Source organism: Solanum lycopersicum, chromosome 9 (assembly GCF_036512215.1).
Source record: "Solanum lycopersicum chromosome 9, SLM_r2.1".
In the NCBI taxonomy this organism is placed as follows: Eukaryota; Viridiplantae; Streptophyta; class Magnoliopsida; order Solanales; family Solanaceae; genus Solanum; species Solanum lycopersicum.
This window is the reverse complement of record NC_090808.1, coordinates 60836615-60859864: the sequence shown is the minus strand read 5'-3', so window position 1 is coordinate 60859864 and position 23250 is coordinate 60836615. Positions and strand designations below refer to the sequence as shown.

At 31.4% G+C, this 23250-nt stretch overlaps 3 protein-coding genes and 1 pseudogene across 3 annotated transcripts; 2 read left to right on the top strand and 2 right to left on the bottom strand.

Moving 5' to 3' along the window:
• The first annotated feature begins 1378 nt into the window (after positions 1–1378).
• Positions 1379–2971, top strand: LOC101268510 (beta-ketoacyl-synthase). Its single transcript, NM_001366695.1, has 2 exons — positions 1379–1975; positions 2049–2971. Exons 1-2 carry the CDS (start codon positions 1430–1432, stop codon positions 2829–2831), a joined length of 1329 nt encoding a protein of 442 aa, NP_001353624.1. The 5' UTR covers positions 1379–1429; the 3' UTR covers positions 2832–2971.
• A 163-nt stretch (positions 2972–3134) lies between these two features.
• Positions 3135–4802, bottom strand: LOC101266865 (protein ELC-like). The gene has a single exon (XM_004247286.3). The coding sequence runs from the start codon at positions 4382–4384 to the stop codon at positions 3332–3334; it is 1053 nt and encodes a 350-aa protein (XP_004247334.1). The 5' UTR covers positions 4385–4802; the 3' UTR covers positions 3135–3331.
• Positions 4803–8559: 3757 nt separating this feature from the next.
• LOC112942258 (U5 spliceosomal RNA) lies at positions 8560–8663 on the top strand (annotated as a pseudogene).
• Positions 8664–16152: 7489 nt separating this feature from the next.
• On the bottom strand, positions 16153–19122 carry LOC101268222 (uncharacterized). The gene is made up of 3 exons (XM_004247158.4): positions 18205–19122; positions 17787–17979; positions 16153–17246 (listed from the first exon to the last, which is right to left on the bottom strand). The coding sequence occupies exons 1-3, from the start codon at positions 18607–18609 to the stop codon at positions 16537–16539; spliced, it is 1308 nt and encodes a 435-aa protein (XP_004247206.1). The 5' UTR covers positions 18610–19122; the 3' UTR covers positions 16153–16536.
• Between the last annotated feature and the right edge of the window lie 4128 nt (positions 19123–23250).

Sequence of the window (23250 nt, the reverse complement as noted above, 5' to 3'; positions counted from 1 at the left end):
AAAAAAATAGGGAAGAAATTACTCCTATGTATATCGAAAACATCTCTCAGTCTCATTTTATATGATATCACTTTTTTAAAAAAAATTGTCTCAAAAATATCTTAATATAATTAGAAAGAATTTAATTTTAAATTTTGTTATTTACTCTCGTTGTTCCTATTTATATGTCATTTTGCTTAAAGGTAGACGATCCTTAATATTTTCGATTTCACAAACTCAATGCATGACATTATTATATTCCTAATTTACTCTTGAGAGTAATTAGCTTTGAAACCATGAATTGAACTAACATAAGGAAGCTAATTTATATTTATTGGCCAATTTAATTAATTAAAATAAATTAGTTTATGTTTATTTATCGGAAACTTGACTTTAAGAGATTAATAAATTTATATAATTTCTTAAGAGACGTAAAATATAAAATGATGACATTTAAATAAAAATAAAGGGAGTACTTTTAATAAAATAATTTACTCTACACAAATATTTAAAAATTAATTTACACTATAAGTTTTAAATATATTATGATATTTTAAAAAAATATTATGTTAATTGTTAAATCAAATAATATCGCGCATTAACTTCCCAATATGAAACGGATAGCCAACTATGTTATTCGGTCCATAAGTTGTCAGAATTAATAACAATGCATTGATAGACTCTACAAAATCATTGGTGGACCAAAATGTATTATGGGAAGGATAACAATTAGATATAATAATATAGTAATTGGACAAGTAATATCATTGTCACAAATTTAAATAAATTAATAATAGATTACAAGTTAAAGTTAAAGATTAGAATTATTATTTTATTTATCGTCATTACATGTAAATAATTTTTATACTATCAGGCAATTCAAATAATATCAATATCTTCTAAAACACTGAAATCCAAAATGTCAAAAAATGCATTTGGAATAAAGGTACCTTAGACTCATTAAGTAACAATAAGAGTATTTTTAGTTTACAAAGTAGTGACGATAAGGGTATACTTTAGACTATACTTTAAAAGAAAGATATTTTTATTCATCTCACATAGTCTAAAGACATTTTAAAGCCTTTTTATTTTGAAAAAAAATATATATTACTCTCTCCGTTTTATTTTACGTGATACTTTCCAGATTTTGAGATTAAAAAAAGTCTATCTTTGACGTTAAGTTTTTCATAGATCTTTTAAATATTTTGAATTATTGACTTAAATTAAAATATTTTTTAAGTCAAACAATTCTGATCAAACTAAAACGTTTTCATTCTCGAAAAATGAAAATATCACATAAATTGAAAGACGGGGAGTACCTATTACGAACACCACACAAAAATGACTTGATAGTGCATGCTATATACTATATATAGAAAAGGGAAAGAAAGGTAGGTTGAGATTCTAAATTTATCACATTTCAACAAGGCAATACTTTCAAGTTTCAACCATGGAATTGATCCTAACATACCCTAAGCTTTTTTTCATTACATTTACATTAGTAATACTATTTTTCTACCGCAAAAACTCTAAACGAAGAGTTTTCCTTGTAGATTTCTCATGCTACAAGCCCCCGAAAAATCAACAAGTTGATAGACAAACGTTTGTCAACAAAAGCACTAAAACTCTTTGTTACAACAAAGACTCACTAGAGTTCATGGACAAGATGTTGGAACGATCCGGTTTAGGTGATAAAACGTACCTTTCTAAAGGTTTGTTTAAAGAACCTATAGATATGAGCGCGGAAGCTGCTAAGGAAGAAGTAGAGATGGCAATATTCGGAGTCATAGATGAACTTCTTTTGAAAACCGAAGTACAATGCAATGATATTGACATATTGATTACTGTTTTTGGTGTATACAATATTATACCATCGGTGTCTAGTGTCATAGTGAAACGTTACAACCTTAGACATGATATACGTACATATAATATTACTGGAATGGGATGTACTGCTGGCCTTGTTGCCTTAGGCCTTGTCCAGAATTTGTTTAAGGTAATAATACACTGTAAATAATTATTTTATTCGATTCATCGTTGTTGTTAAACTTTATGATATTGTTGTGAAGGTGCATGATAACTCTTGTGCACTAGTAGTGACTAGTGAGAGCACTACAGCAAATGTGTACAAAGGGAATGACCGGTCAAAATTGTTGACCAATTGCATATTCCGTGTGGGTGCAGTAGCTCTGCTCCTATCTAACAAACCGTCTGATCTGAATAAATCAAAGTATGAGCTCATCCACACCGTCCGATCTCAAACATCGGACGATGATCGCTCGTACAACTGTATTTTCATGGAAGAAGACGTGGAAGGACATCGAGGCATCACAATCAATAAAGATCTGTTGTACGCGGCTATGAAAACCATTCGATTAAACATATCCACTGTAGCTCCTTTAGTACTTCCTCTGTCTGAAAAATTCCGTTACTTGGTAAATCTTTTCAGTACAAGAAGCAACTTTTATAGTCCTGATTTCTCCAAATCGATTGATCATTTCTTCCCACATGTCGGTGGGAAGCCGGTGTTGGATGACTTGCAGAAGAAGTTAGGATTTAGCGATGAGCAGATGGAAGCTTCTAGAATGACATTGTACAGAATTGGTAATCCTTCAAGTGGTTCGATATGGTATGAAGTAGCTTATGCTGAGGCGAAAGGTAGGGTGGAAAAAGGAGATGCATTGTGGCAGATAGCATTTGGGTCAGGTTTCAAGTGCAACAGTGTGATTTGGAAGGCAATTCGATCTGTTCATCGCGATGAGATGAATCCATGGCGCGATGAAATTCATGAGTTCCCCGTCAATGTTAGTGATATCGAAGTAGTCCCGGACCTATTCGTTGCTTCTAAATAGGAATGCTCATTTTGTTTCCCTCCCCTGTTTTATTTTTGTTGTTTCTATTTAGAAAGAATGGTGTAACTTATATGTAATTTTTAACTCACTTCACTACAATCTTTCTTTATATCGAGGGGATTCAAAAATTATATACAAAACGGTTGTTCTTATCCTGTTTAAATAGTAGTATAATTTTCCAACAAAGGAGGTTCACCTGAAGCCCCTTCGTTGCAATAGCTCCGGCCCTGCTAGACTCTTTCTGGATATTCAAGATTACGAAATCTGAAGAGTTAATGCAGTCAAGATACAGAGGATAAAAGATTATGAATCATGAAAATATGCATTTCATTAACTTTGGCTTTCTAAACATATAGTTAGGGGCGAAACTCTAAATTTGTAACAAGAAATATGTACGAATTATTAATTCAGGACGTAGAAACTTGAAAGAATTAGAATCATGAATCAATAAACTTCAAATTCTAGCTTCGCCTCTGCATATAGCCCCGGAGGAATTTCAATCAATGAAGCCATTCGAGAGATATTCCCATTTTTTCAAGCTTGGCTCTACCAAAGTATTGTTCTTTGGCCAAAAGTCTCACTTGTTTCATATATGTACCAAAAGGCATTACACCTTGCTCAACTGCCTTATCTAAAGAGTACATCAAATCCTCTGTTGCTTTATCTGCTGCAATGCTATCAAGTAGTACCTTTGAATTCTCGTCAATCGCTTCAAATTCATCCTCAACTTTATACTCCTCCGGACTTAAATCTTGATCCTTATCTCTTAGCCAACTCGACAGTTTATCCGCTTCATCTGTCAAGATTTTCACCCTTTCCTTCAATTCCGTCATTTCATTTTCACTCTCATCAACCGAAAACTCAGCAACAAGTACCCTTCTAACCATATGTTCCTTAAGGCTTGAAAGCTCCTCAACTTCATCATGAGTCTTGGAGAGTAATTCTGTCATGTCATAATGAAGTGTGCACGAGAGACGGTCTATAGCCTCCCTCCTAGAAGCTAAAGAAGGGTGAAAGAAATCGTTAGTTGAAGGCGAATAGTAGAAAGGATGATTATGTGAAAAGATGTTGACAAGGTTGTGTACAAGGTCAGAGAGGTTGCAGCCAGGGTACTTCCAGTTTACTAAGTAAAATGTTGAAATAGAACCTGATGAAGAGTCAACAAAAGGATGGTTATCATAAATTGGATAAGTAGTATTTGTTGACATGAGTACAATAGGAGCTATAAAAGGGTAACTTTCATGTAACCAAATGGTAAGAGGGATTGAAGGGGTGGAGGAAGAGAGTTGCAACTCTCCATTCGCGTTGAGTAAGTTGACACTAGTGCCATCGTCATGCATGAATGCATCGATGGAAGGTTTGAAAGAGATATAATCTTGAAGAAAAGAGACGAGGTGTCTTCGAATTATACGTTTTTGGTTAGGATCTGTGTATGATGGTGCAAAATGTGGACTTGTACAAGAAAGTGCAGCATCTATGAATTGGATTGAAGATGGAGGTGTTTCATAGTTTGTGGAGAATAACTCTTGAGCTAATGATTTGAAGTAATCCATTTGAGTTCAAAGATTGCTGATTTTTGGGAGTTATGATTAATCACTATATATCAAGTGGATTGAAGAAAAAAAAAACTAAGGTCGAATATATCAATATCCCTTAAATTTGTCTGTAAGTTTTATTTAGACACTCAACTATGAGTTGGTGATCTGTTTCAATTGAGCACCTGAACACATGATAAAACGTTCTTATTCAACACTTCCGACTCGAATTCTGGAAACATGTATGTGTGAGTTCTCAAACATCTAAGATAAGTTAATCACTTAAAATATGTCACCTCCTTTAATTATACGTATTTGTCTCAACAAGTCATAAAATCTTAAACATGTTCCAATTGATCGATGTTGATGTGTATAATTAAGGAGGTTACATATTTAATATAATTAAATTATCTGCATAATGGGCGCTTGAGAACACGCACATAAGAAAATTTGAGAGTCTGAAGGGCTTAATAAGAAATTTTATCATGTGCTCAGGTGCTCAACTGGAACAAGTCATAATTCAAATGTCTAAATAAAATTCACGGAATTGTCGAGGTATTTGACCAATAAACCAATAATTTGATCCTCTAGAGTCTCTTATATAAAAAAATGACTCATAGAAAATGAAGTCAATTATCTCTAATGTTTTTTAAAGTGTTGTGTAGTTGCTTGGAACTTTGCTTTTGATTTAAGTAAAGGTGTTTTCTAGCTTCAATATGTTCAATTGTGTGAGTCAACGAGTAACAAAATGTTATAGAAATGCAAATATTAGATTAATAAGCAGATTAGTTGGGATAGATAATCACTCATGCATTAAGAAAACAAAACTTGTTGACCAAATTGCTTGGTCCACAAGTGTTGATTTGCCTCTTTCTTATTGTTTATTATGCATCCTATGGCTTGGGGATTGGCATGGAAAATATGGAGGGGCCCCAATTATTAGGTGATGAGATTTGCTAATAGATGTGCTTGTTTGACTAAGTAAGAAACAAAAAAAAAAAAAAAACAGAAAACAGAAAACTGTTTTTTTGGGGGTTTATAGTTGCATTAAAATAGGAAAGATCTAATTGTCATAAAGTGGGAAAATGCATGCTCTATTTGATTGTCTTTATCTGATTAAGTTTTGATGGATAAAATCATTTGAAATTTGTGGTGGTGAAAAATAATATGTACTTAAGTGAAATCATCAAAAGTCATGTAAATTAAACACCGTCAATAGAGCATGATGACGGTGTTTGAATTAGTTCTAGCCTTACAAGTTGCTCACAGTTACCCTAAAGAATTGTTAATATTTACGTTCTATGCAGAAAGTAAATACTAAAAAAAAGTTTATTTTATATGCATAAAAACACATATAGGAGTACATCAGACAATGTTGAGCAATTTTATATCTTGGGCCTATATAAATTATAATAGCAACAGAGGTCAAACGTGCAAGGCACGTTTCTATTTCAAAACTTGTGTATTGCTAATAGATAATGCAAAAAAACATACTCTATAAATTAACAACAAACGAAATTTAAATTCAAGATTCATTTCCTATTCATATCCTTATTCTTTTTAGGTAACTTTGATCTTTTCGTCGTGGCCAAGACGTGATCAAATTAAAAAAATATTTTTTTTATTGGTTCAATCAGTTTTTTAACAAAAATAGGTTGAAGGATGATTCTTGTCATTTTTTTGGATAGTATAAAGATGTTTTTTGCTCACTTAGATAATATGAGGATGTACATTAAATTTAAGTCACAGTTAAAGGAATGATTTTAGCCAAAAGATCGCAATACTAGTATTGATCATCGACTCACCTTTGATTATTATAAAGTAAAAAAAAATATTTGATTCGAATACCTTAAAAATTACAATATTTTTAGATATCATTGATTAAAAAAACTTTGCGTCTAAGACTGGATTTAGGACTGGTAGAATTTTTTTTGAATTTAATAAAAACAATATTTAAGTTAGGTGACTTTAGGCTCAAAGTGTTCTACACTAATACACACCATATGTTTTTATGTAATGTTAGGTAAAACCATTTAAATAGTTATGCTAAAGGGTAAACTTGGGAATAAACATTTGGCAGGTGTTTGTTATCAATACATTTTTGAGTGCTGAAATATTAACTACAACTAAAAAAAATAAAAAATTGATAATTTAATGAGTTTTATCAAGTATAATTATGTTGTTCATTGATTGTTTTTTTAAATAAAAAAAAAACTTCTCAGAGTGATTAGAGGATTTCCAATGGTGTATTTTTCGAATTGTAGGATATTTTGAACCTTGTAAAAACATAGTATGTTTGATGCTTTCTCCAATCTTGTTGAATGTCCTCAGAATATTATTTGATCTCCATATTTTTGGTTATAGGCAGTCCAAGTGTAAATTAATATTTTTGTCTCATTCATATAAGTCATCAAGATTATCACAAATATATGTGATAATATTGTTTTAGATTGGTTAAGACATGTCATTTTAATCATGACTGGTTCTTGAATTCTGTTGGATTAACACATCATTTGAATGCATAGCATCATTTTGTTGGTCTTGTAAATGACAGAAATCACATACTTTTAAGGTAAAATAATCATTTGTTCCTTATAAGTTTATAATTATAGAAATCCCTCAGATTGATACAATAATATAAGCACTGATACATTAATCTGATGCGCGAGATACATTAATCGTTAAATAAAATACATTACATTTTATACATGATACACTAATTTGATGTACATATTATACATGATACACTAATCTCATGCGCAAAATACATTAATTTGATGCGCTAATACATTAATCTGATGCTTAAAAATGAGGAATTTTGAGAATTTGTAAAACTAATAGTGGACGATGATAATATGAGAACTTAAAGGTGAGATATCTATCATTTTCCCTAAATTCTATTCACTTGACACGTAAATGTTTGGACCTTAAACTAAAACGATCTTTGGGCTTGAAAATGATAAATGGACTAGTATAGTTAGTAAAAGGGAAAATTGTTATCGCTATAGTTTATTTTATTTGTAATTCGTAGTAAACATTTTCTTCTTTTTTCATCCCATTTGTATATCGCATTATACAAATAAACCAAAATATACAAATGCAAGATCTATTTGTATATCAAAATATACAAATTTAGGACCCATTGTATATCGAAATATACAATAGACCAAAATATACAAATGCAGGACATATTTGTATATCGTAATATACAAATAGACCGACATATACAAATGCATGACCCATTTGTACACCGAAATATACAAATAGACCAAATCTACAAATGCATGACCCATTTATATATTGAAATATATAAATAGACTCAAATACAATTTTTTTATGAATATGTATATATCGAAATGTACAGAGTAATAATCATAGCAAACATAAAGTGGAGCACAATCATACAAACTATAGCTATAATATACAAATATGATTTTTATATTTGTTATATGTCAAAGTATTCAACCCAAATAATTCAAAATTAAAGAATAGCTATTAATATATATTATTCAGTCATCGAATTTGCCAAACATAGCCAAAGTATACACGATATATACATTAGATAGTATATAGTGCGTATATGTTCTGTATACTTGTTTACATATATGTATAATATATGCATATCAATATAAATTATAAAGTGTATACTATCAATATATTGTCCAAAAGTTTTTTAATCAAGATGGACCAAAAGTATTGGATTGAAATTCTTTTAAAAACTTCAATTCAAATTTTGTATGGACCAAACTCAATAACTTTTTTGACATGTCTACAGTGTACATTTTTTGTAATATATATTTTTCAGAATCACTAGAAAACTGAAGCAAAATCAAATGGTAAATTAATCACATGAAAATTATACATGACAAGTTAAGTCGTTTCTACGTGAAAAACATCTGAAATTTCAATATATATACCTAATACATAAACATGATCCTTAACATAACGTCATTTGTTCAATTTTATACAAGTTTAAATGTCTACTGTGCACACTCAATATATGACAAAATTGTCATATGAGAACAAATTAAGAGTCATGTTTATATATTATTGTTATAGCCTACATATATTGAAGGACTGGTGAAGAATCTGAAGAGAAAACAGAGAGAGCAATACTTTAAAGGAGTGATAAGTACCACATCGTTGAAAAATGAGTAAATACAAACATTATTGCAATATTAAAAGGCAACGAAGATTATTGAGCACAAATCGAACTATTCTTTTGCCTTTTACTAAAGTATATCGCGTGCGTCAGTTGTGGAGCTAGAATTTTTAATAAGGAGTTTCAAAATTTGTAGAAATAGATATACGGGATAGTCGAAGGGGGTTCAATATTTACTATACATTCATAAAATATTATTTTAACTATATATAAATAATATAATTTTTCACCAAAAGAGATTCGGATGAACCCCTTGTACCAAGGTGGCTCCGCCCCAGAATACATCACTATTAGTGTGTAATAAAATAATACAAAGACACAAATAAATATACTCTTTATCTTAATTTAGTTCACATTTAATCTTCAACTTTTCTGTTGAAAATCTACCCGTGGAAAAACTTAAATAAGTACACGCGTTCAACATGGCATTATGTGTTTTACTTGTATTATGGCACATAGAATTTATTTGTCTACTTGTTCAACTTAATATAACCTCAAGTGTCTATTTGTGCACATTTAAAATTATAAAACATAAATATAAAATGAGATCAAGTTAAATAGCACTTATAAATAGATATTAAGATTAATACAAATATATTTATTTTACATAAAAATCGAAACTACTAAATGAAAAATTAAAATTAAGGAAAGTGAATTTTAACATGTGGGAATCAAAATCTTTCAATTATTTGATAATTTTGACAAAGTGAAGCTAGAGATGGCACAATCCCACCAAAATTAAATTAGAAGAGGAAAAAATAGAGGCAACAAGAGAAGATCGTTCTATAGTCCATTGCTACTCTTAGATACTACTAAAAGAAATTGTGGATTTATCTTGTTTTTCTTATCTTATTAGTAGAACTTTTTCTAATCCTAGTTCTATTTATTTTTATAAAAAATAAACTAATCCTTTTAATTTTTATAAAATTGTAGATCGTTCCTTCGTGCTTTACAAAATAGCATTCACAATGTAGCTGTCACGACCCAAATCCGGGCCGCGACTGGCACCCACACTTACCCTCCTATGTGAGCGAACCAACCAATCTAAACCTTAACATTTCAATGTAATATCATCATAAAATAATGCGGAAGACTTAAACTCATTAATAAAAACCAATTCAATAACTATTATTATCCCCAAAATCTGGAAGTCATCACCACAAGAACATCTATGATCAAATTACTAAACTAAGAGTATTCTAAAAAGCTAAAAATACATAAAAGCTAGTCCATGCCGGAACTTCAAGGCATCAAGACATGAAGAGGAAGATCCAGTCCAAGCTAGAAGCATTAGCTCACCCTGAAGATCCGGTGTGACGAAGACTGGCTAGAATTACTGTTGAGTTGAAGACGACGGCACGTTTGCTGCACTCCACAAATAACAAAGAAGAAAACATAAAAGTAGGGGGTCAGTACAAACACGGGTACTGAGTAGATATCATCGGCCAACTCAAAATAGAAAACAGTATATATTAAGCAATATCATAAAATCAACTAATATCCTTAGCATGCAGCATTTACAGTTACCATAACCCTTGGTTACAACACCAAGCACATCAATGAGGACTCACGCCTCCTCATTATACTCATTTGGGAATTCGGTTCATTAGATTGAATATATTAACATCTTTCAAGATTCATTATCTTTATTCCCCTCGTGTCGGTACGTGACACTCCGCTCCTCAATATACTATCCTGGTGTCGGAACGTGACACTCCGATCCTCATTCTATCCTGGTACCGGAACATGGCACCCGATCCATATTCTATCCTGGTACCGAAACGTGGCACCCGATCCATATACTATCCTGGTGTCGAAACGTGATACTCCGATCCTCATATACTATCCTGGTACCGGAACGTGGCACCCGATCCATATTCTATCCTGGTGTCGGAACGTGACACTCCGATCCTCATATACTATCCTGGTACCGGAACGTGGCACCCGATCCTATTCTATCCTGGTACCGGAACGTGGCACCCGATCCCCTAATCTCACTACTTTCGTTCATCAAGCCTTCTTTTATACCAAGGCATCATCATTAACAAAGTAGATTAGGGTTATCTTTCAAGATTTAGGATTCAATAGCTTCATCATGCTTATTTTATCACAATCATATAATCACATTCATGCAAGCATACAATTAAGCATATAGAAGGGTTTACAATACTACCCATACATATCATTCGCTATTAAGAGTTTACTACGAATAGCATAAAGACCATAACCTACCTCCACCGAAGATTCGTGATCAAGCAAGCAATTTCCCAAGCTTTGTGTTTTTCCTCTCGTTCGATCCTCTCTCTATCGTTTCTCTTTCCTTCTCTTTGTTCTTTCTATTTTCTTTATTCAACCCCTCTTTCTTTTACCCTAATTAGTATATAATTAAGAATAAAAGATGGCAATAATAACCCACTAATTAACTTAAGGTTACCTCTTTTAACCCCCAAGTAATTAGACTTATTAACATTAACCCACTAACTTTATAATTAAAGCAGGAATAGTCAAAAACGTCCCTTAAAACGTATCAAGAAATCCGACCCAGACTGGGATTACGCAACCTGCGACGGCCCGTCGTGCCTGCGACGGTCCGTCCTGCAGGTCGTCGCAAGGTTCAGAGACTGGATTTCCACTGAAGACTCTGTGACGGTCCGTCACGCCTGTGACGGTCCCGAAGTTCAGAGAGTCGATTTTCAGTACCCAATTTCAGATTTTCTAAGTGTTTTGAAACGAGACCCTGCGACGGTCCGTCGTGCCCATGACGGTCCGTCGTGGGGTCCGTCGCTTCTACCAGTTTTTCCAGAATTGAAGTCTGCTGCTCAAAACGACTAAACAGGTCGTTACAATAGATACCAATTTACCCATCGTTCATCCCCGAACGATCACATGAAGGAAAACAAGGGCGAAAAGGAGTAACTGAATCTGTAAACAGGTGTGGGTATCTTTCTCGTATATCGACCTCCTTCTCCCAAGTTGCTTCTTCAACCGGCCGATTCTTCCATTGCACCTTGATGGATGCAATCTCCCTTGATCTCAACTTGCGAATTTCTCTATCTAGAATGGCAACAGGTTCCTCCTCATAAGACAAATTCTCATCAAGCAAAACTGAATAGCTGTTCAAAAAATCTTGTATAGACAAAAATTAATGTGTTTGTGTATATATTTATATATAAATAAATTGTTAATAACCAAAATCAAACAAAGAGCTGTGATGCAGTAGTTAGTATTCCTTCTACTCATCGGGTTCAAGTTCCCTTGGATACATAGTCGCTTTTATTTTATTATGGGCAAATTACAAAAATCACATACTTTTAAGGCAAAATTGTAACATATTCCTTAAAAGTTTATAATATAAAATTCTCTTAAAACAAATACAATAATATAAGCGTTGATATATTAATTTAATGTGCGAGATAAATTAAATGTTAACTAAGATACATTACATTTTATACATGATACATTAATCTGATGTACAGTTTATACATGATACACTAATTTGATGCGCGAGATTCACTAATCTGATGTGCGAGATACACTAATCCGATGCGCAAGATACATTTGATACATGATACACTAATCTGATGCGCGAGATACATTAATGTAATGCGCGAAAATGAGGAATTTTGAAAATTTATAAGACTTGGGGATAATGACAATAAGTAAACTAATAGGTGAGATTCCCGTGATGAATTCTTTTTAAAAAAATTTTATGACAAGGAAACCGCACTAGGCAAGTCTAGTGCGACAAACTCGACCCATAAGGCAAATTCTTGCTTTTGCTGGCAATGGATTTTCAATTTGAGACCCCCAACATGAAAATTTCAAGCTCAAACCACTAAATCACTCTAAAAGATCAAAGTTACCGACCGCTATTATAAAACATTTTACTCCGTAACGTAGGACTAATTCATGAGAAAATTGTAGTTGACTGTATACCACTAAATTTAGAGGATTAATACTTGAAAACGTGATATGTTATTCATTTGCTATTTTTGTGTTTAAATAATGCTCTAATTTTCTTTAATGTAGATAGATAGATATAAATATATATTACCTTTATCAAAAGAAGGTCCTTAATTAAGTATTGAATTAACAATTGGTATTGTTAAGAGTTTATGGACTGTGATATAACAGTATTAAAGTTTGTTAATTGATATATACTTTTAACACCATTTGTATTTTCTCACCTACTTTGGTCACTAACAAATCAAATGTCAAAAGCAAATAAAGTAGTAATAAACACGTTAAAGAAAAATAATGAAAGCAACCCTTGCTTTTCTATGTGGTTGAAGTAACTCGAATAAGTCATGTACAAACAAACAAAAAGCAAATTATTATTTTTATTTCATATTCTATGCTTGATATTCACATTGAAATCTGACCTACATATTCTATACTCGATATTCACATTGAAATCTTTTTTCTTATTCGAGAAAAAACTCTGTTTGATATCCTATGAATGAGTTTTTTATACATAATTTTCAAATTCAATATTTTTAATTTTTTAAAAAACGATTATATTTGATGTGTCACATTTTTTTAATGGCATAAAAGCAAGCATAGTAAGCTAGTGGACTTTTTCTCCACCGACCTTAAGACTTAGGGCAATTTAAGAAAAGAAAAAAGAAATAGATTTTTAAATCCTATTTTGTTTTACGTTCTTTTCTTGGAAATAATAGTGGAGAATTAAATTTCTTGGGATGTAATTGTCAACAATTACAAAATCGACATAAAAAAATTAGGGATGGATATTAATATTTTTGTAATCATAATTTGTTCTCGATTAGAAGCATTAAATATTTTTCATCAGTATCGACAGGAGCGAAGCTATATTGCATTAAGGGGTTCATCCGATTTCTTTCTGTGGAAAATTATATTATTTATATATGATTAAAATAAGTTTGGAATCGACAAAAAATTATATTATTTGTACATGGTTAAAATAAATTTATATGCATACATAGTAAATGTCAAATCCTTTTGATTATTAATTTCTACAAATTATGAACTTTCTTAGTGAAAATTCTGATCCTGCCTCTAAATATCGTTGTCGAGTAACTTTATCTACTAATGTATAGAAGAAACCACTTAATATAACATTTATTGAATTTTAAAATTAATATCTTCTATTGACCATAAAATACATCATTGAGTGTTTAATAAAAGTAATGACATCTTTAATTTGTATATAGTGCCTAACAAAAGTAAAATATGGTTGTCATTTTCATACACACTATTTTTGTGAAGAGTCACACTCAAAATAACTGTTATTACCATCTTCTTCTAAATCAAAATTGGAAAGAAAAAAAAAAGAGTGTAGAAAATACCTCATAATTCAACTTGCCATTTGTAGAGTTAGGTTCTCAAGAGGATTGAAATGTTCATAAAAGACATACATAGGGTTTATAATTCTGAAACTAATTTACACTTCAAATAAAAGGTCGGATAAAACATATTAAGATACATTTTATCTTGAAATTATTATTTTTTATATTCTTCGTATCTAATGACTGACTACTGACTAATGGTGGGGTTCAAACTTATTAAGTCACCATTCTTCTATTTTGGTCTTAGTGTGAGGTCGTTTAGAAATTTAGAATTATAATACGTCACTTGTAAAATTTATTTTTTTTCTATTTTTATTGAAAGAAAAATTGTTTTTTCATTATTTTTTTAATCAACTTATTTTTTTTCTATAGAAAGTGTTTATCAAAAGTTTTGTTCACTCACAAATATATCCTTTTCTTTTTTAATCGAACACACCCAAAGTGTTTGCTTAAAAGAATTAAATAAAATTGAATATCTAAATTAAATATTTAAACAAATTTGAGAAGATAATTAATATATTAAGTCAAAAGAAAATAAAGGCCTTTTCCTTAGCAAACCAAAAGTAACTTAATTTAAACAAATAAAATAAAAAATACTTTGCCCAAGACAACAATTTCCTGAATAAGTTGCAGAATAACTTTAGTGTAAAATTTAATAATAAAATAACACGTCAAGACAAAAAGAAATTATTTAAGTCATCAAAAATATTAATTCCTTAAGTCAGCAGCTTTTTTTAAAAAAAAAAATCCAAGAGTAATCATTATATTCTCTGCAAATTACAAAAGAATTAAACCATCATACTATAAGATCACCTCTTTATATAAACTATACTATATAATTTTTATATTAATATTTATGCATTAAAAGTGCAGCATTCTAGATCTATAATGAACTTATTTAATTCATTACTACCTCAATACTATAATTTTTCCGCCACCTTATCCATTTATTAAATGATTTTTCCTTTAAAGCAACGGATTTAATAGAGATTTTACTATTTAGTCACCAAAACAAAATGCATTAATATTTTATTTTTCAGAATTATCTTCTTTTTAATAGAGTTTTAATTGTTTCTAAATCTTCGAATAATGACTATATCTATGGAATTTGGGAGAATCAAAAGGATAATATCATAAATTACTTTTTAAGTAGTATTTTTAAATATCTTTTTTAAAGAATATGTCACAATCCAATAATTCATTTATATTGAATTAGATAGAGTACCATTATTAGCTTTTATTTCTATGGAAATATATATACCACGAAAATTGGTTATAGCTTGAGTTGTTAGCCCAAAATGATAGTACGACTTTACAATTCTTATTCCACTATAAATTTTAAGGAGTTTTTAAATACCTCAAATTAATTTTACGAAGTATTTACGGTCTCCCACCAGCAATAGGTATCAATTAACTCTATTTATCAAGGTTCTCATTTTATTAATCACTATGCATACTTGATTCCTCAACTCAAATAGCTTATTAACAGTTCATGTTTACACTTTACAACAACCAAACTAATATAGTAAAGATTTTTATACGTACACTTGTAAAATCAAATTGTTTTATATTAGATAAATATCATAACAATGTCAAAGATTACCACGGGCTCTCTTGGCCACCCACGACCTTGGCTTTTTAGAGAATTCCGCTTCTGTGTCGTGAGACTTGTAGCTCGGCAGTCCACCGGTTGAGTTTGTTTATCCTTCCAATTTCGAGTGTCTTCATGGATAGTTATAGCGGTCCATAGACCCGAGATGTATCTTTGGGAGGGGGGGGTTTGGATATAGTCCCTTCCAGGAAGTGACCGTTTAGTCCATGGTCCATTGGATGGTCGGTGCAAGGCCAAAAATTGGAACACATTGATTCCACTCGTTCCCGTCTTTCGCTTCAGGGCCTGTAGTACTCCATACTGTCGGGCAGCGAAGCTTACCCTTGTTCTCTAATTATGAGAGTCCTTTTATGATAAGATAAAAGAGTAGTGGTGAAAAAATTGCACCAAGAGTAGTGAAATTTTACCTAACGGCTAACGCACGCATTAGGTTGTGAGACAAAAAAAAAAAGAAGTTAAAATTTCACCGAAAGTGTTGATAAAATAGCTCACTATGGAGTAAAGTTGCACCTCCATTCTACGCAATGCATCAGACTTTATTGTGTTCCACTGCACCTACTAGAATTTCATGTCTTTTTCTCACCAGTGGATGATACTAAAAGTATCCAACATTATTTAATAAAGAACAGAGCAAGCACGATGAACTTTCAAAATCAAATACCCAAAAAACTGAGGACTCACAATGTACATAAACAGGAACTTACACAGCAATAGTCCCAGACTTTATTATCATCATATCAGTAAAACATAGTACAAGCTAACAAGTGTTTGCTACGATAAACACTTATGCAAAACACTTCTGTTGAAAAATATCAAAGAACTGAACTGACAACACAATTACCAGTTCTCCTTTACTAGTCTCTTGATACTAAGTAAGTTTGTATTAGTGACATGGACTCATAGACCCTTACTATAAAATGTGAAGGGAGACCGCCGAGATAAACCAGTAGGCAGTTGGTCCGTAGTTTCAAATAAGGCCCCAAATGCTAAAACACACGGGGGGTTTCAGCTCAAAACATATAAAAAGCAAACAACAGTTGACAAAAAGGTTAGGAAATAGGTCAAAATTTTAGGTGTGGTCTTCAATCAGAGAGGTTAAACCAGTCATCTTCCTGGCACAATTGCTTGAATCCTTGGGTTTGATTTCTAGTGGTTCACCTAGCTGCGCTGCCATAGCGTTCTTTTCAATGTCACAAGCAAATAGAGATGATGTACTCGCTCTCTTGGTGTTGTTCTCTGCCAAAGGACTGCTTTTTCCTTCAAAAATATCACCTAGCTTCACCGCCAGGTTCTTTTCATCATCACAAGCAAATAGAGGAGACGTACCCGCACTCTTGGGGTTATTATCCGCCAAAGGACTGCTCTTTCCTCCAAAAACCAGATTCATCTCACCGCGAAAAACCTCTGAAGTCTCTTCCTTTATGGCTTCTTTTGTGGTTTTACAAGCAGTGCCAGGTTCAGAAGTAGAGTTTGATGCTATTGGCATTAGAACTGGTGTCATACGGGTGTAGGTAGACAACCATTTAGCTTTCACGTATTCAACTTTACGCCATGGAGGACAAGGCATCCCTTTCTTCTTCAAGCTCAGTTTTGCAGCTTCTGTTAGAAGATGAACAATCTTCTGAAGGCGATCTGCTTTGCCTACAAAAATGTTAGGCAACACTTGGAGAAGACATTTGTAAGACCTAGTCGACCTTGCTATTTCAAATTCCGATCTGAAATCGATGTCGATTATAAGTCTTTCTCCTTCAGTCACCACATCAATATATTCATAAGCTCCTGCATAAAAGATACCGACTTTTGCTGAATTCTTAACCCCAAAATGAGCAAGTATACATACGATTCATCTCAATTAGAACAAACAAAAGGCAACCAAAGCGAATAGCCTACAGCAAGCAGTATTTGATAGACCGATAAGTAGTTTTCAAAGGTAAGAGACATTTCAAAACTTAAAAACAGGCAGTAAGATGCTTCTGATCCTTCTCCTATGCAAAAGACCAAATTTCTTACCACTAGAGTCTTAACCTCTAAATATTTGGGATCATCATATGAGTGATTTGTATGTATGTATGAACTACTTGGTACCTATTATATAAATCTCTTTGATCCATTCATTTGTAGTTATTTGGAAACTCTGCAAAGAAAACCACTCAGGCTATTCACCGTTACTGGTTTACATATCTTTTAGCAAACTAAAGTATTTTATAAGTCTACACTCTGATAAGGATGAAATTCATGGATTTTTTCTAGTTTACCTATACACACCATAACAATTAACTATTTAAGTGGGAAAAAACGTTGTTGAGATTGAGGATTTACCAGCAGGAGTTGAAGGAGTCTTCTCCCACCGAGACTCGCAGATTGAGGCATCATATTCCATAGCTAGAAGGCCATCAACAACCATCTTTCTGATGAAATTGTCCTTTCGCTTAACCATCCTGTTTTTCTCAATGATCTTTGTAATTTCCGCCAAGACGTTCCTTTCAAGGACAGAAGGACAAGACACCACACTCTACACCAAAAAAATAAGAACTTTTTTATGACAGAACGGACTCTGCATGCTGATACAAAATACTCATTCGACGGAAATTTACAGCATACGTGGAAAAAAAATTAATTGAATTACAAATTTGTATGTAAAGATAGCTATTTGTTTGCTGCAAAGACAATTATTAGGTAAATTCAGAACCGGGAAATGGAAATTAGAGACAGAAAATGGCCGTAGCACATGCAATACCTTGAGAATTTCACAAGCATCGCTAGAGCAATTTTGATTTGATTCACCGAAGCAATTGACTGAATCATTCTCCTCCTCTGAGCTTTCAGTTCCATTACAATTAAAGCAACTGCATCGGCTTCGATTGCACCGATGCTTATCCTCACCTTCCTCAATAAAAGTCTGCACCATTTTAGCCAAACAAACAGAACTAGGCTCCAGTTCTTCAGACGCATCCTTCTTATTCCCAATCAAATCCTCACCGGTAACCAGCTTCTCCGGCGCCGATGATCTCAATAGCCCTGAAAATTGCCTCTCAAATAGCCGCTTGAACCGTGACTTCGGAACCGGCTTAAACGAGTCACATCGACTCGATTCTTCCACAGTACTGAAGTCAACAGGTTGAATCTTCATAGGAAAAGGCATAACCACAAATTCTTACACTAAAAAATTCAAGTTCACAATCTTCCTAAATTTCAAACAGGAATCGATTTCAAATTACCTTTTCACACCGTCAAAAAACCATTATTTTGAGTAGAAAATTAGCATGGAATAACTTGAAAACACTGCTAAACCTAGAAAGTCTTTATCTTTCGCTTAAGGTACAACAAACACGAGACGACGGCTAAAACTCGCCGATTTTCCGACGGACACACGACATGACATCATCACACCGACACTCAATACTAACAAAATCGATTGCCTGAATAATCATTTCCGGCGATATGACCGATGAAGATAACATAAAAATCCTAGAGAGAGAAAGGGCAATAAAGGTGTGGGTTGAGAGTGTAGAGTATTAGTGCGGTGATCAGGAGAGAATTTTGGCTGCATTTTATTTTAAAACAAAATCCCAAAAGTGGAAAGAGGGGTAGCTGACTAGGACGATTGTGCCACGTATGCATATCAAAATTTTTATCTGGTCCAACTAAAATACGTGGCGAAATGCATGTTTGCGGTACGGTTGATGAGAAAAAGACACGTGTTAGTGGGGATGACGCGCAAAAGACGAAAATGGGCTTATCTGAAAATGTTGTAACTCGTGATGCTTTTTTGAAATCGAAGCAAAAATCACGTTCGTGGCGTGAGCTATGGCACCTGTAAGCTTTTTGGTTGTTTCTTCCTATTAACATATAAAATATAAATATAAAAAAAATATATTTCATTTTTTTAATTTCTATAATTGATACTAGTCAATGTTGATGTACTTGGTTTGTGCTAAAAGTTAAAAATAACTTTAGGTTTAAACTGACTGAGCAGTGCTAAAAAGAAGGGATTTCGTTTGTTTTTTTTCATATTTTTTAATTTTGTGCATCAGATAATCGATAATATATATATAATTATTTGATAAATATATATTATATAATTTGATTCATATGTAATTATAAAATTACCTTTCTCGCTCGTCTTTCTCAAAATCTATTCTCAATTTCCCCTTGTCTCTTTCATTCCTTTAATATATAATCAGAAATTGTAATTAACAAATTATAGCTATAAAATATAATCTTCGATCAATCCTTTTGTTAACGTTAATAATCTGAAGTTTTATCTTTTTCATAAAAATAAAATAATATGATGCAGTCAATAAGTTGACGATGATATCCAAATGATTTATATTTATGTTTTTCTTTTCATAAACTGAAATTAATTAGGGGTATTAGTTAAATATACAAAAAATATGTACTTATTGTGTATTAGTTAAATATACAAAAAATATGTACTTATTGTGTATTAGTTAAATATACAAAAAATATGTACTTATTGTGTATATTATATACTATACAAAAAGTATATTCATACTAAATATATAAAATATCATAGATAAATTACATAAATGGGGCATAAAAATTCAAAGTAATTATAAGTTGTGAAAATTACGTCAATATACTATAGTAAAAATGTAGTTATCATTTATAATAATAATATTTTTTTTTTCGTTTGATCACTTTTAATTTATTTATAATACAAGTTTAATACATATTACAAAGAATAATTTATTATTCTCATATAATACAAGTTTTAATGATGAATAACACATTTATCACACATTTTAATACACTTATAATATAATTTGTAAAATTTTCACCAAACAAATATTATAAATTTCAAAAAAATAACTATAATTCATATATATTTAATTATCTATCTTTCTCATCCATACTTGACTAAATAATTAGTTAATTTCTCAACCGTCACTCAAATTATAGTTATTATTATCTCTGAGTATCAACTTTTTACTTTTTTTTTTAACCAAAACTTCACCTAGCCAAGTTGGTTGGAGCTCCTACTATTGCCCACCACGTCATAGGTTTGAATCCAACTTAGGCACTATTTTTTTCCTATTTTTGCCTTCAATGACCAAAAAATTAAAAAATAGTGGTGCATCCCTAATCGTCAAATCTTGTGTTCGCTAACGACATAATTTATTCATTTTCAACAAGATATTGTCATCCCATAACAAATTTATCATTTATGCACTAATAAAATATTGTACCCATCGTAGAAAATTTTAACTTATGCGTTTTCTGTTAAGTTTGAGACAAAAAGAAAGTAAAATAATGAAGTCATTTTCATACAATAACAAGTTTAAGAACAAAAGAAAGAAAAAAGTAAAACGAAGTCATTTTCATAAAATACATTGCTTGACTTAATTGGTTTTGCAAGAGAATATTTTTTTTTCCTTGATCTCAAAGCAATTCAGATTCTTTTTGTTAATCATTTAGTTTAATGATTCGAATAATTCTAATTCATGTTAAGTAGATTCATTAATGAGTTAAAACGCTTCTTATGATTAAGTTTTAAAATTTGGATACTTCTGACTTCAAATCTCATATTTGAATTCTATATTTGTATAATATATTTTTATATTAACAAATATGTTTTTTCATCAAAATCTTTAAAATCTGCTTATTTTAAAAAAATTGTTTTATCACTTACTTTTCATTATTTTCCACTTCACTTTTTTCGTGATGGTTAAGTCACTCCTTTCGTTAAAAGTTCACTTAGGTCTCAATTTCCTCATGAATTGGTGTAAGGAAGAAAAATGTAATGGAACCTAAAAGGTTTGGTGATAGTTTAGAGTTTTACAATATATGGCCATAGAAGTTTGAAAGATTTTACAGGGATAGTTTTAAAAGCAATAGTTTACGATAAATGTAGTCATAGTCATGTTTTATTTATACATAAAAAGAAAATCATAGAATATGTATTTTTATTTATACAACATGATATACTCAAAAAGTTGAATATATTTAACATATACATGAGCTATATATTGATTATGCATTATGATACACTGGAAAAATTGAATATAGCTTAATTATACAAGAAGTATACACTGAGTCACTGATTATTAAATCCCGATCAGGAGCGGCTCAAGCGTATTAGTGGCCTAAAACAAAAATCAAATAGGGCCTTAAACCTAAATTTTTCATAACTTTTATATAATTTATATCTTCAAATATTTACCTCATATAATCATTCTTATTTTAAATTATTTTTCATAAGATATAGTACTCAAAATATGTAAAAAAATTCTAACAATCCCTTCATTTTTCATGAATTGTTTATTCTTTCTACAAATAGCATTCAATAATTGTTAAAAAATAATAAGGGATAATTGTATATAGTGACAAACTAAAATTATAAAATAAAATATAGTTGCTACCGTTTGATTTTTTTGTGTTCCATAGCAAACTGTTTTGTCAGTCCCTCTCTCCCTCATATTCTCGCTCGTCACTCTCTCTCTCTCTCGCTTTATACAATAAAATTGTACAAAACTGTGTTTTTAATTGTATAAAGCGAGAGAAAATTGTATATGCAAATGCAAATACATATATCTCTGTCTTATACAATTATAATTATACAATAAAAGTACTTCTCTGCCCAAGTCTCTTTTGTCTTTCTCTCTTTCTCGTTTCTTACAAATTAAAATTGTATATAACTTCTCTCTTTCTCGTTTTATACAATTCGATTCAATTGTATATTCCCTGCCCAAGTCTCTTTTGCCTTTCTCACTTTCTCGTTTTATACAAATTTAAATTGTATATAATCGTTCTACACACTTATGATTATACAATTCGTTTTATATATTTCGTTTTACACACTTCATTTTATACAATTCTCTGCCCAAGTCTCTTTCACGTTTTATACAATTCGCTTCAATTGTATTTGTATAGCGAATTATACATATATATGTTTGCTATGGAGCGCAATTACGCAATCTTTCCTAGCATACAAATATAAATTTTGTGTTTGTTACATGTGAAAGTTGCTCAAATATTAACTTATAACCTATTATTATTAAAAAAAAAAACGAGGCCTCTTAAATTTGGGCCTAAGGCACATGTATTTTTTTTTAACATTGTCGAGTCATCGCTGATCCCGACCAACTCAAATCACCCTCTAACGGTCTCAAATTTTAAATATAAATCGTCTCAAAATTTTAAATATTTTCAATATAATCGGTACAAAACGATTTACCTTATAGAAAAAGAGAAAAAAAAAAACAGATAACAATTCTTTGTGGTGAGCACACCATAAGATACCTCAAGTTATCAATATGAACACTAATGAGCAGAAAGCTCGACCAAGGAAACTAAATCCAAATGAAAAAATTCTTAAGAGCATACGCATCTTCTATATGCAGCAAATCAAGATTAGTATATTGCTTACATGATGTATAGTTTTGTAGATCAGGTGTATAAATATTATTAAACATTATATATATATATATTTATATTGGTTTTCTATCTAATGTTCGAAGTTCACATTGAAGTCCCATCTAAACTTGGATCGCGCATTGTAGGGCCCATTCAGGAGTAACGCTATCAACAAGATTTTCTCCATAGTCAGCGCTCAAACCCCATACATCTGGTTAAGGGTGAAACAGTCTCACTAGTGCACCACAACTCATGTTGAGAAAAATATCATTAGCCATGCAGTGTAAAAAAATAAAAGTATGACCATGTGGTGCTATGTGTTATGCTGAATATATATATATATATATATATATTTAGCCATGCAGTGTAAAAAAATTAAAGTATGACCATGTGGTGCTATGTGTTA

Bases quoted from the DNA above. Each gene is read 5' to 3' on its own strand.
- LOC101268510 (NM_001366695.1), top strand. From the start codon at position 1,430: ATGGAATTGATCCTAACATACCCTAAGCTTTTTTTCATTACATTTACA. The intron at 1,976-2,048 runs GTAATAATACAC...ATTGTTGTGAAG, and splicing joins TTGTCCAGAATTTGTTTAAG to GTGCATGATAACTCTTGTGC.
- LOC101266865 (XM_004247286.3), bottom strand. From the start codon at position 4,384: ATGGATTACTTCAAATCATTAGCTCAAGAGTTATTCTCCACAAACTAT.
- LOC101268222 (XM_004247158.4), bottom strand. From the start codon at position 18,609: ATGCCTTTTCCTATGAAGATTCAACCTGTTGACTTCAGTACTGTGGAA. The intron at 17,980-18,204 runs GTATTGCATGTG...TTTTTGGTGTAG, and splicing joins ATGCTTGTGAAATTCTCAAG to AGTGTGGTGTCTTGTCCTTC. The intron at 17,247-17,786 runs GTAAATCCTCAA...TCTTTTATGCAG, and splicing joins GACTCCTTCAACTCCTGCTG to GAGCTTATGAATATATTGAT.